Source organism: Salvelinus sp. IW2-2015, linkage group LG26, assembly GCF_002910315.2.
Source record: "Salvelinus sp. IW2-2015 linkage group LG26, ASM291031v2, whole genome shotgun sequence".
Taxonomy (NCBI): domain Eukaryota; kingdom Metazoa; phylum Chordata; class Actinopteri; order Salmoniformes; family Salmonidae; genus Salvelinus; species Salvelinus sp. IW2-2015.
Window position 1 is genome coordinate 35,961,966 of NC_036866.1, and position 13,400 is coordinate 35,975,365.

General features: G+C 43.9%; 1 protein-coding gene across 1 annotated transcript in view; it reads left to right on the top strand.

The window, feature by feature from the left end:
• The window catches only part of LOC111952217 (neural-cadherin-like), an 87,404-nt gene that overhangs the window by 55,779 nt on the left and 18,225 nt on the right, over window positions 1-13,400 (top strand). Inside the window, exons 22-28 of the mRNA XM_070435026.1 lie at window positions 58-335; window positions 4,952-5,166; window positions 5,753-5,880; window positions 6,009-6,136; window positions 6,982-7,105; window positions 7,847-8,027; window positions 8,425-8,591. Coding sequence (XP_070291127.1) covers window positions 58-335; window positions 4,952-5,166; window positions 5,753-5,880; window positions 6,009-6,136; window positions 6,982-7,105; window positions 7,847-8,027; window positions 8,425-8,591 — 1,221 coding nt within the window. The remainder of the gene's footprint in view (window positions 1-57; window positions 336-4,951; window positions 5,167-5,752; window positions 5,881-6,008; window positions 6,137-6,981; window positions 7,106-7,846; window positions 8,028-8,424; window positions 8,592-13,400) is intronic.

The following is a 13,400-nucleotide window of genomic DNA, read 5'->3' on the forward strand; positions in this document are numbered from 1 at the left end:
ACACCCCTTCCTTCCTTCTCCCCCTCTCTCTCGTTCTCTTTCTCTCTCTTTCCTTAGCTGCAGTCTCTGCTGCGGGTGAATGTGTCCCAGGTACAGGTGGATGAGTGTGTGTACACAGACTGCAGGGCGGGTGGGGGTTGCTCCACATACCTCAGCGTCAGTGACACGCCCACCCTGGTGGATGCTGGCAACATGGCCCTGGTGTCTGTGACAGTGACTTCCTCAGCCGTGTGTGGCTGCACCGCAAGGGACCGTGTCCACCAGGCCTGTTCCTCCTACCCCACAAACCCCTGCTTCAATGGAGGCACCTGCATGGACACCCTAAGCGGGTACAGGTGAGCAGAGAGCAACGACTACAGCAACACACCTCACCTGAGGACCATGTGAACTGGGTTGTGTTTATTAAGGCACATCATAGCTGAAAACAAGATATAGGGCTATACTTATTGGACAAGTGTAGATAATTCCTCCCTTTTTCCCTCAATTTCTGACCATTTTCTTCCAATTTAACTGTACTGAACACGATTGTATCCTGTATTTATTGTATTTAATTGATTATGCAAGATAAAATATACTTTCATAGGTGACAAATAAGAGATGATTGAGATAATGTGATTGAAATAGTCAAGAGGAAATCTACACAGAGATGGTGATGTGGAGAAAATGAGATCCGAATCAGAAATGACACTAGAGCTACCTGGGAAAAAATGATTTCAGACTAGAATGACAATAAATTAAGGGTTAAAAAAAATTGACATTTCAATGATGAATTACCTCCTAATTATATGCTGGAGCCTTGAACGCTAAGCATATACAGCAGTCAGAAATCCATAAAAACCCAGTACAATTGCCCCATGTGGGCGCATCACAGAGGAAACAGGATGGAGCTAATTTGATGATGAGGATTAATGGTAGGATTTAAGAAATGTAGGCCAGTGAGATTACAACAATAACTACCCACCCCTCTCTTGTAAGTGCTGACAACTTTTCACAATCCCACTTAATACCATTTACATGACCATGTAAAGTGAAGTTAGCCAGACAGACGTGCATACAGAAGAACACGTCCGCCTTAAAACCTTAGAACATGAGGGTTACGCTCATGGCCTGTGTCCCAAATGGCATCCTTTTCCTTATATAGTGCACTACTTCTGACCAGAGCCCCATGGGCCCTAGGGTGCCATTTGGTGCACAGCCATGCATTCCGTGTTTTTTATCTGCCACATCAGCTGCAGTCTGCAGTCTTGTGAGAGAAAGTCCTAGCCCTTGTCAGAATATTGATGCTGCTATATAACCCAAGGTGTATTCAGTATGTGCGTAAAAAAATCCAATTTCGGCACCATCTCATGTAGAGAGAGCTTAATAGCCAGTCTGAGACATTGCCTTATCAGATAGTGTCAGTCAAAAGGGAAAAACAGAGGAAGAAACATGCTCTGGAGTCTGGATTGGATTGGCATTGCTCTCTGGAGTCGCATGGAAAATGACTGGGAAGGTATGTGCTTGTGTGTGTGTGCGTGTGTGTGTCTGTTGTGTGTTCTTTTGTCCATGTGTGTGTATGCTTGCTTAAGCACAAACGTGCGTGCACTCTTTCTTCCGTATCTGTCTGTGTGTGTAAACACACAGTCTTTCCTAGAACCATCCCCCTGTCTCTCTCCAAATGGATCAGTATTCCTGACATGTGTTGGCCCTCTGCAGAATAAACAGAGTTGGAGACGGAGAGAAAAGAGAAAACAGACCCTAACAGTGCACAGCAGAGCCATATGCTCAGAGACGCCGCATGGAAAGAGATGGCTGTGACATTCTCTACCAAGCCCAGTTCGTCTCATATCAATTTTCACCAGGGGTGTGAGAATATTCTGATTCTCCCCTGTTTGGATTGAAAGTGTTGTTTTTCTCACTGCATGTATTGTATATCAAGTCATTTCTTTGATTAAGATTTATGGCTCGTAGACATGCAGATGCACTAGTGGACGCATGCCATGAAGAAGTGGAGGCATGCCATGAACAAGTGGAGGCATACCATGAACAAGTGGAGGCATGCCATGAACAAGTGGAGGCATGCCATGAAGAAGTGAAGGCATGCCATGAAGAAGTGGAGGCATTCCATGAAGAAGTGGAGACATTCCATGAATAAGTGGAGGAATGCCATGAAGAAGTGGAGACATTCCATGAATAAGTGGAGGCATTCCATGAATAAGTGGAGGAATGCCATGAAGAAGTGGAGACATTCCATGAATATGTGGAGGCATGCCAATGAGTGATATATCGGAGGGAGAGAAAGTAGACAAGGAGACTTAGTGAGATATATATAGAAGAGGACGAGGGAGAGTCGCGCACCGGACTTGGATTGAGGAGATAACACGGGGACATATCCATTAGAAGTGGAGGCATGCCATGAAGAGTTGGAAGGCATTCCGCAGTGAAGAGTAGTGGGAGCAATGCCATGAAGTAAGTAGGTAAGGCAGCCATGAAGAAGGGTGAAGGTGCCATGAAGAAGTGAGCAGCCATGAAGAATGGAGACATTCCATGAAGAAGTGGAGGAATGCCATGAAAAGGTGGAGGCATGCCATGAAGAATTGAGACATTCCATGAAGAAGTGGAGGCATTCCATGAATAAGTGGAGGCATGCATGAATAAGTGGAGGCATATGAAGAAGTGGAGGCAGTCCATGAAGAAGTGGAGGCATTCCATGAGAAGTGGAGCATGCATGAAGAAGGGGAGCATTCATGAAGAATGAGGGCATCAGAAGGTGGAGGCATTCCATGAATGAAGGGAGCAGTCCATGAAAGAAGTGGGGCCATGCCATGCAAAGATGGAGGCAGTCCATGAAGAAGTGGAGGCAGTCCATGAAGAAGTGGAGGCATCCAGAAAGAAGTGGAGGCATTCCATGAAGAAGTGGAGGCATAGTAACAGGAAGTGGAGGCATTCCATGAAGAAGTGGAGACATTTCCATGAAGAAGTGGAGCGATCATGAAGATAGAGCAGTCATGAATGGAGCATGCAAGAAGAAGTGGAGCATTCCATGAAGAAGTGGAGGCAGTCCATGAAGAAGTGGAGGCATTCCAGAAAGAAGTGGAGGCATTCCATGAATAAGTGGAGGAATGCCATGAAGAAGTGGAGGCATTCCATGAAGAAGTGGAGACATTCCATGAAGAAGTGGAGGCATTCCATGAATAAGTATGAGAGAGAAGAGTGGAGGCATTCCATGAATAATGGAGGCATGCCATGAAGAAGTGGAGGCATTCCCTGAAGAAGTGGAGACATTCCATGAAGAAGTGGAGGCAGTCCATGAAGAAGTGGAGACATTCCATGAATAGTGGAGGCATCCATGAATATTGGAGGCAGTCCATGAAGAAGTGGAGGCATTCGAAGAATGGAGGCATGCCATGAAGAAGTGGAGCATTCCATGAATGGAGACATCCATGAAGAAGTGGAGGCAGTCCATGAAGAAGTGGAGACATTCCATGAAGAAGTGGAGGCAGTCCATGAATAAGTGGAGACATTCCATGAAGAAGTGGAGGCAGTCCATGAAGAAGTGGAGACATTCCATGAAGAAGTGGAGGCATTCCATGAATTGTGGAGGCAGAGTCCATGAAGAAGTGGAGGCATTCCATGAATAAGTGGAGGCATGCCATGAAGAAGTGGAGGCATTCATGAAGAAGTGGAGACATTCCATGAAGAAGTGGAGGCAGTCCATGAAGAAGTGGAGACATTCCATGAAGAAGTGGAGGCATTCCATGAATAAGTGGAGGCATTCCATGAAGAAGTGAGGCATCCATGAATAAGTGGAGGCATGCCATGAAGAAGTGGAGGCATGCCATGAAGAAGTGGAGGCAGTCCATGAATAAGTGGAGGCATGCCATGAAGAAGTGGAGGCAGTCCATGAAGAAGTGGAGACATTCCATGAAGAAGTGGAGGCATTCCATGAAGAAGTGGAGACATTCATGAGAGTGGCATTCCATGAAGAAGTGGAGACATTCCATGAAGAAGTGGATGCATGCCATGAAGACGATCAATTCATTCTGCTTAATTTTGTTCTTCATTCAGTTAGCAATGGTCCATAGAAGCACTATAAGCTGTAATCAAGGCAAAGGAAGGGAAAGGAGAGGTAATCACAAAGAAATCAGTCAGAGTGCTTCTGCCTGCAAAACACACATGCACCCACACATGCGCGCGTGCGCACACACACACACACACACAAGACACTCTTGCACACACATACACTGTACTTGGGGTACAAACTCTTGTCATTGTAGTGGTACCCTGCAAGGTGCAAAATAATAACTGAAAGCCACGCCCACACTAAGCCACCCCTCCAATGATTGGGTACAAAAATGTACCATTATACTAGATGTCCCCTAAAAGGTACCGAAAAGTATCATTTGAGATCTAATGTGTACCTCTGAATGTACATTATGTATATTTAGATCTTTGTGTACCCCAGGGAAAAATACTGTACCCTAACCRCACCCTTTTTTCTGCACAGCAGAGTAAATGGGACTGAAACAAGGAGAGATTGAGAATCAGTGATACTGTAGGGGGCCTAGAAAAATAGGAATCATGTTCTTAATCATGCTCGAACAAAGGGATCTGATGTGCTGCTGAGCAGTGGTAAGTTAGAGGAGTTCTACAGCCCCTAAACCTCTGTTTCGGCTCACAGGCTAAACAATGTTATAAGGATAATAAAATGAATAGAACGATTGAGGGACTTGTGTTTCTATGTAATGTTTTCAATGCAGTATTTAATATGTACTTGATGTGTTTCGTGCCTAATGCACAAGTAGCTACTGTATGTAGATGAAATCCCTGCCTGACATTTATAAAGATACGTTGCACAGCACTTTACACACACACACAGATATGACAATATAGCCAGCCCCGTCATAATGTTTCAATATGGAAAAATTACTGTTAATGTTCTTTGGGGTGCTTTTTTTCAATGCCACCACAGATGCCAGTGCCCACCGCAGTACGAGGGTCCTGAGTGCCAGCAGACAAGGCGAAGTTTCCTTGGCAACGGCTATGCCTGGTTTCCTCCCATAAGGCCGTGCTTTGATAGCCATCTCTCCCTGGAGTTCATCACAGGGGCTGAGGATGGGCTGCTGCTCTACAGCGGGCCCCTGGCCACCCTGCTTCCCGGAGACCCAGAGGACTACATGGCCATAGGTAGGGTAATGTGTTACCCACTTAGGATTTGAACCCAGGTCATGGAGATCACGTAAGCCCTCTGAACTAAAGCCTAGGCATTAACTGGGAGCTAACTCAAGTCTTTAGGTCTCAGGCAAGGTTAATCAGCCCTCTAGCGTGGTTTACCAAACCAACTCTGTTACACAAAGGCAAGTATACTGCATCTACCTTCCAGTCCAACCGAGGTGCATGATTTGAATAACAAATGGAATGTGTGGGATATATCCAGCGTTATTTGGATTAATTAGGTTGCTTAGTCATACAGCCCAGACAGAGACAAAACACTAAAAGTAAAGCAGTGTAACCTTGTTAATGGGTTCACTTCACTTGTTCATGAAAAGTAGATAATGGTCCGTACCTTTGGGATGAACTGTTCGTTACATATGTACAGTAAATATACAGTTTCATGTAAAGTATATATGTATGCATTGACTATTTGACACTGAACAACATCCCTCCAAGAGCATCAGAAGTGCATCCAACACCACAGTTGAACTTTGACCCTTTAAGTCTGTAGGTGGAATGTCATGGTGATGCTGGTACTGATGACCTCTCTTCTCCTCAGAGCTGATTGGTGGAACACCTAGCCTGAAAATCAACCATGGGTCTGGAACCCTGGTCCTGCAGTTGCCGGGAAATGTGTTTGTGTCCGACAGACGCTGGCACCGTCTAGATGTTAGGAGCAACAGTAAAGTAAGCGAACCATTAAATGGCTGTATTCGCATCCTGAAAACACACATTCTTCCATGTTCTTACCTGTATGTGTATGTTTGTGTGTGTGCAGAGATTGTTACCTTCCTCTTCTTCTCTTGGGTTTTCAGGAAGTGCGTTTCACCCTGGATCGCTGCTCCAGTGCCATTGTCATGGAGACGGAGGGCGTGGACAGCTGGGCCATGACCGAGGACCGCTCTTCTTGTGAAGTCAGAGGAGTCACGCCCAATAGGGACAGGTACTGTCCTGCTCAGAATCCCACCCCTCTGACATCACACCAATCACACCTGCCAGCCAGTGAAGGCATTGCCGATGGCCAAAATAGTTCCTCTGAAAGGCATTAAAAGATCTACGAACATCTATCCATGTACCATGCATACTCCAATTCTTGTAGCAGCCACTGTGTCATCCAGTGTTGGTTACAATTAAGATAAGGTACTATACAGATGAGTTGACATGAGTGAGTGGTGTGATTCTGGAAGGATGGATGGATGGACAAAACAAACAAATGGACAGACAGACAAATGGTTTGAATGGACAGACAGATAAATGGTTTGAATGGACAGACAGATAAATGGTTTGAATGGACAGGCAGATAAATGGTTTGAATGGACAGACAGAATAAATGGGTTTGAATGGGACAGATCAGAATAAATGGTTTGAATGGACAGACAGATAAATGGTTGAATGGACAGCAGATAAATGGTTTGAAAATGGACAGACAGAATAAATGGTTTGAATGGACAGAACAGATAAATGGTTGAATGGACAGGACACAGATAAATGGTTTGAATGGACCAGGCAGATAAATGGTTTGAATGGACAGGCAGATAAATGTTTTGAATGACAGGCAGATAAATGGTTTGAATGGACAGGCAGATAATGGTTTGAATGGACAGGCAGATAAATGGTTTGAATGACAGGCAGATAAATGGTTTGAATGGACAGGCAGATAAATGGTTTGAATGGTACAGACAGATAAATGGTTTGAATGGACAGGCAGATAAATGGTTTGAATGGACAGACAGATAAATGGTTTGAATGGACAGGCATTGACAATGACGTGTCTCCTCTTTTCCACAGGTACCTGAATGGGAGTCAGGTGTTGCAGCTGGGTGGTGTCAACGAAAACATGTCCTATGAGTATCCCCAGCTACAGCACAAGCACTTCACTGGATGTCTGCGCAACCTGGTTGTGGATAGTATGGTAAGACACAAAAGTCTAGAGCTCTCCCCTAACACCCCAACAACAACAAGTTTACCTCTCTAACTCAATCTCGGCTCTGGACATTGCATATTATGTCTTACATTTTCTCACTCCTTGACTTGTCTAGTTGACTCGCTAGGTTTCATTAAGACATGAGCTCAAGAGGAATGTAAATTTGAGCTCAATGCTAAGCTGGGAGTATCTTCTAAATGCTGATGTCTTTCACTCATCATATTCCCCTTCAAATCAAATCAAATCAAATCRAATTAGTCACATGCGCCGAATACAACAGGTGTAGACCTTACAGTGAAATGCTTACTTACGAGCTCCTAACCAACAACGCAGTTAAAAAAAATATATATATATACGTATATACATTTAAAAAAATGTCAGGTTCTCTTAGTGCCTTAATGTCAGACAGGTTATATGTACTGGCGGGATGTATTCTCCTTCGTTATTATTCTCCTTTATGCCTATGACCTTCTCTCATCTTTACTTTATGCTTCAGAAAGGGATGTATTGTGCATTATTGAGGTTATACTGAAAACCTCATGCCATCACTCTCTCTCTCTCCCTTATTCATTTCTCTCTTGCCCTCATTTTTTTACTTTCTTTCTCTTTCTTCCTCTCTCTTCTCTCTCCCCCCACATCTCTCTTTCTCTCTCTCTCTCTCACACTCACCCTCCTTCTCTCGCTCCCTCATTCCTTCACCCCCCTGCATCTTTTCCCTCTCTGCTCCAGCTCTATGACCTTGGTTATCCCTCAGAGTCCTCCAGCAGTGCCCCAGGCTGCTCTCTGACTGATGGGAACTGTATGAACATGGGTGTACCAGTCTGTGGCGCCAGGGGGCACTGTAACGGGCAGTGGGACTCCTTCCGCTGCCAGTGTGGGCCCGGTTACACAGGGATCCACTGTGAATACGGTACGTCCTTAGAGAATATACAGTCGGGTTAGGACAGGTGTTGTCTGTGGGTATCAGAGGGTGTAGAGTGGACTGTATTACATAGTAGAATCCTATTTTCCCCCCCCAACAAGATCAAAATGCACTGGCTTTGAATTATAGGTTTAACCTATAATAAGATTCAAGATTCACCTTTTTTTTTTATTGCTCTTGTGGAATGGAAATGTGTCTTAAGGCTTTAAATGCATGGCTCACACACAATATAACTGTGTTTGGCTTCTGTCACATATGTGATTTGTCTTTAATTGGCTACTGAGTCCACACAGTAGACGGTACAGTATAAATAATACATCATGAATAATATACTGTAGTTGAAGCCCTCATGGCAGCTCTATGTTTTTCTCTCTTCGACTGACAGAAGTCCCAGAGTTCTCCTTCGATGGGAGGAGCCATGTCCAGTACCAGGTGGGCTGGTCTCTCCCGGCCCGTCACACCAGCGTGCAGCTCCAGGTGCGAACCCACGTCCCCAGCGGTGTACTCCTCAGCCTCCTCTCCCAGGAGCAGAATGAATACTTGCGTCTGGAGGTGAGTCATCGACACTCTGCCTGCAGAGAGGCACTTTAATTGGCTCCTGCTGTAGCCTGCTCCTCAACGTTGTTATTACGTTGCCTGAATGACTGTCATGATGGCTCGACATTTTCGACAATGATGGAGTGAGTAATGGCGGGCTTGGAACACAGGAAGTGGGTACTGAGTGGGCCTCTGAGTGACTGACTTCTGTATGTGTGTTCGGAGTGTACTTGTATTGCCTTTGGGTTGTTTTGAGATCCGCCTATGGAACACCACAGCACAGTATTGAGGATTATTTTATTGTCTGTCTAGTTATAAGCACATCCTTCCTTCAGTATTAGGGTCTAGGGAAGTGGGTCGCTGTTATTAGTTGGATGTAAGAGCTTTCTTAAGTGGAAAGGTCCAATTCTGTCTTTTCTTCTTCAAGCTCTTATAGGGGACTTTTTCAGCATATTGCTAGACTTGTGTACCCAATTTGAACTGGAAAATATGAAGTGGCATATACAATCAACCTAGCTTACCTATAGTATTTGCTACATCACAAGGCTCTTCTCTGTCTGGCTTAACCAGGAAAATAGAACACAATTTCTGAGTGTGAATACCATTTCTGTGGAAATAGGATGTTAGGGTTAAAGGAGCCTTTGGCCTCTTTGAGTGACAGTGTGTCCACAGCACCAGGTAGAAGACTGCTCGGCTAGCGTCTGTCACTCAAGAACACCTACCCACACAGGTCAGCTGTTTCCACTCTCATCCTACTGTAGCTTCCTCATGACAAACCAGGTTGACAGAGCAAGTGTCAGAGAGTGCACCAGCATGCAGTCTCACTGCTATAGCTCCTTTCTGAGTGTCTGAGTCAGTGAAGTAGCAACCCCCCTCTAGCCATTTCTCACCACCAGCCCCATACATACCAGTACAAAGAAACTGAGGAAAGGATTGGGGCTCTGTATGATCTCAGCAGCAAATGTACGTAGGTTATATAAGGGACCTCTGTGAACAATCTCTCAGAATTGAGTCGGCGAGCTGTATAAAACGCTTGTTTTTTTGTCTGAAAGCAAGCTACTCTGTCTGAAGCTGTCTCAGACCCTCCCGAGAGACACTTGAGTGTGGATCCAGACAACAAGTCTCTCAGAACCTCAGCCTCTCTTGTTTGCTCTGATGGGTAGGAAGGGATGGAGAGGGAGGAGGGAGCGCATGCTGAATGAATAACAAGACATTCACAAGGTTGCTGGGGGCTGCTGCATAAGTGTGAGAGTTAGGCCTCGGAAACCTTTTTCACCTCTTGTTTTTTATTTCACCTTTATTTAGGCCAGTTGAGAACAAGTTCTGGTTTGCGACCTGGCCAAGATAAAGCAAAGCAGTTCTACACATACAACAACACAGAGTTACACATGGGATAAACAAATGTACAGTCAATAACACAATAGAAAAATCTATATACAGTGTGTGCAAGTGTCGTAAGATTAGGGAGGTAAGGCAATAAATAGGCCATAGTGGCGAAATTATTACAATTTAGCAGTTAAACCCTGGAGTGATAGATGTGCAGATGATGATGTGCAAGTAGAAATACTGGGGTGCAAAAGAGCAAAAATAAATAACAGTTGTCACGTTCCTGACCTTATTTCCTTTGTTTAGTCTTTGTTTAGTTGGTCAGGACGTGACCTGGGTGGGTACATTCTATGTTTTGTGTTTCTATGTTGGGTTTGTTGTTTGGCCTAATATGGTTCTCAATCAGAGGCAGGTGTTTGTCATTGTCTCTGATTGGGAACCATATTAAGGTAGCCTGTTTGCACTGTTGGTTTGTGGGTGATAGGACTGTTTTCGGTTTGAACCTTTCTCGCCCCGGGGTTCCGCTAGCGGAACACTCACAACATTCCGCTGCCTTTGCAGAGCGCGAAATTCAAAAAMAWWWWTTTTKAAATATTTAACTTCCACACATTAACAAGTCCAATACAGCAAATGAAAGATAAACATCTTGTGAATCCAGCCAACATGTCCGATTTTTAAAATGTTTTACAGCGAAAACACAATATATATTTATGTTAGCTCACCACAATAGCCAAACACACACCGCTATTTATCCACCGCATAGGTAGCTTTCAAAAAACCGACAAAATATAGATATAATTAGTCACTAACCAAGAAACAACTTCATCAGATGACAGTCTTATAACATGTTACACAATACATTTATGTTTTGTTCGAAAAATGTGCATATTTGGGGTATAAATCATAGTTTTACATTGCAGCTACAATCACAAATAGCACCGAAGCAGCCAGAATAATTACAGAGAGCAACGTGAAATACATAAATACTCATCATAAAACATTTATGAAAAATACATGGTGTACAGCAAATGAAAGATAAACATCTTGTGAATCCAGACAATATTTCCGATTTTTTAAGTGTTTTACAGCGAAAACACAATATAGAAATATATTAGCTTACCACAACAGCCAAACACACAACCGCATTTATTCACCGCAAAGATAGCTTTAGCAAAAACCAGCAATAAATATAAAATAAATCACTAACCTTTGGACAACTTCATCAGATGACAGTCTTATAACATCATGTGCATAAAATGTGCATATTTAGAGCTGAAAACTGTGGTTATACATTGTGAAAATGTAGCAACTTTTTCCCAGAATGTCCGGATATATTTCTGACACTCACCTAATCTGACCAAATAACTCATCATAAACTTTACATAAAAATACTTGTTGTATGGCAAATGAAAGATACACTGGTTCTTAATGCAACCGCTGTGTTAGATTTAAAAAAAATAACTTTAGTACGACATACAGCTTGCGTTATTGCGAGACAGCGCCCGCTAAAAGGGCGGAGAATAGGACTAAACATTTCACACAAAAGTACGAAATAACATCATAAATTGTTCTTACTTTTGTTGAGCTTCCATCAGAATCTTGTACAAGGAGTCCTTGGTCTAGATTAAATCGTTGTTTGGTTTTAGAATGTCCTTTTCTCCTGTCGAATTAGCAACCTTAGCTAGCCAAGTGGCGCGAACATGTCCATCTTCTCTCGACGCAAACAACGAAAAACTCCAAAAGTCCCGATAAACGTTGAATAATCTGATAAAACTCGGTTGAAAACACATACTTTACGATGATATTATCACATGTATCAAATAAAATCAGAGCCGGAGATATTAGCCGTGTATACCGAACGCTTTTCAGAAGGCAATCTGGGGTTCCTTCTCGCGCCTTCGAAGACAATGAAATTTCCAGACCTGTCACTCCAAAAGCTCTTGTTCGACCTCAGATCAAGCTAGACACCCCATTTCACCTCCCACTGCCTGTTGACATCTAGTGGAAGGCGTATGAAGTGCATGTATATCGATAGATATAAGCCAGTTGAATAGGCAGGCCCTGGAACAGAGCCTCGATTTCAGATTTTTCACTTCCTGTCTGGAAGTTTGCTGCAAAATGAGTTCTGTTTTACTCACAGATATAATTCAAACAGTTGAGAGTGTTTTCTATCCAATAGTAATAATAATATGCATATTGTACGATCTAGAATAGAGTACAAGGCCGTTTCATTTGGGCACGATTTTTTCCCAAAGTGAAAATAGCGCCCCCTACACACTAACAGGTTAACAGTTATTGTTTTGTGGCTTGTAGTGTTCACGTTATATTCTTTATTAAATCATGTTGAACACTAGCCGCGCTGCGTTTTGGTCCTCTCCTTCATCCCAGGAAGAAAGCCGTTACAACAGTATGGGGATAAGGTAGTCGGGTGGGTTATTTACAGATGGGCTGTGTACAGGTACAGTGACCGCTGCTCTGACAGCTGATGCTTAAAGTTAGTGAGGGAGATATGTCTCCAGCTTCAGTGATTTTTGCAATTCGTTCCAGTCATTGGCAGCAGAGAACTAGAAGGAAAGGCGGCCAAAAGAGGAATTGGCTTTTGGGGTGACCAGTGAAATATACCTGCTGGAGCGCGTGCTACGGGTGGGTGTTACTATGGTGACCAGTGAGCTGAGATAAGGCGGGGCTTTACCTAGCAAAGACTTATAGATGACCTGGAGCCAGTGGGTTTGGCGACGAATATGAAGCGAGGGCCAGCCAACGAGAGCATACAGGCCGCAGTGGTGCGTAGTATATGGGGCTTTGGTGACAAAATGGATGGCACTGTGATAGACTACATCCAATTTGCTGAGTAGAGTGTTGGAGGCTATTTTGTAAATGACATCGCCGAAGTCAAGGATTGGTAGGATAGTCAGTTTTACGAGGGTATGTTCAGCAGCATTAGTGAAGGAGGCTTTGTTGCAAAATAGGAAGCCGATTCTAGATTTCATTTTGGATTGGAGATGATTAATGTGAGTCTGTAAGGAGAGTTTACAGTCTAACCAGACACCTAGGTATTTGTAGTTGTCCACATATTCTAAGTCAGAACCATCCAGAGTAGTGATGCTGGTCGGGCGCGGGCAGCGATTGGTTAAAGAGCATGCATTTAGTTTTACTAGCATTTAAGAGCAGTTGGAGGCCACGGAAGGAGTGTTGTATGSCATTGAAGCTCGTCTGGAGGTTTGTTAACACAGTGTCCAAAGAAGGACCAGAWGYATACAGAATGATGTCGTCTGCGTAGAGGTGGATCAGAGAATCACCAGCAGCAAGAAGAACATCATTGATGTATACAGAGAAAAGGTTCGGCCCGAGAATTGAACCCTGTGGCACCCCCATAGAGACTGCCAGAGGTCCGGACAACAGGCCCTCCAATTTGACAAACGGAACTCTGAGAAGTAGTTAGTGAACCAGGCTAGGCAGTCATTTGAGAAAACAAGGCTGTTGAGTCTGCCGATAAGA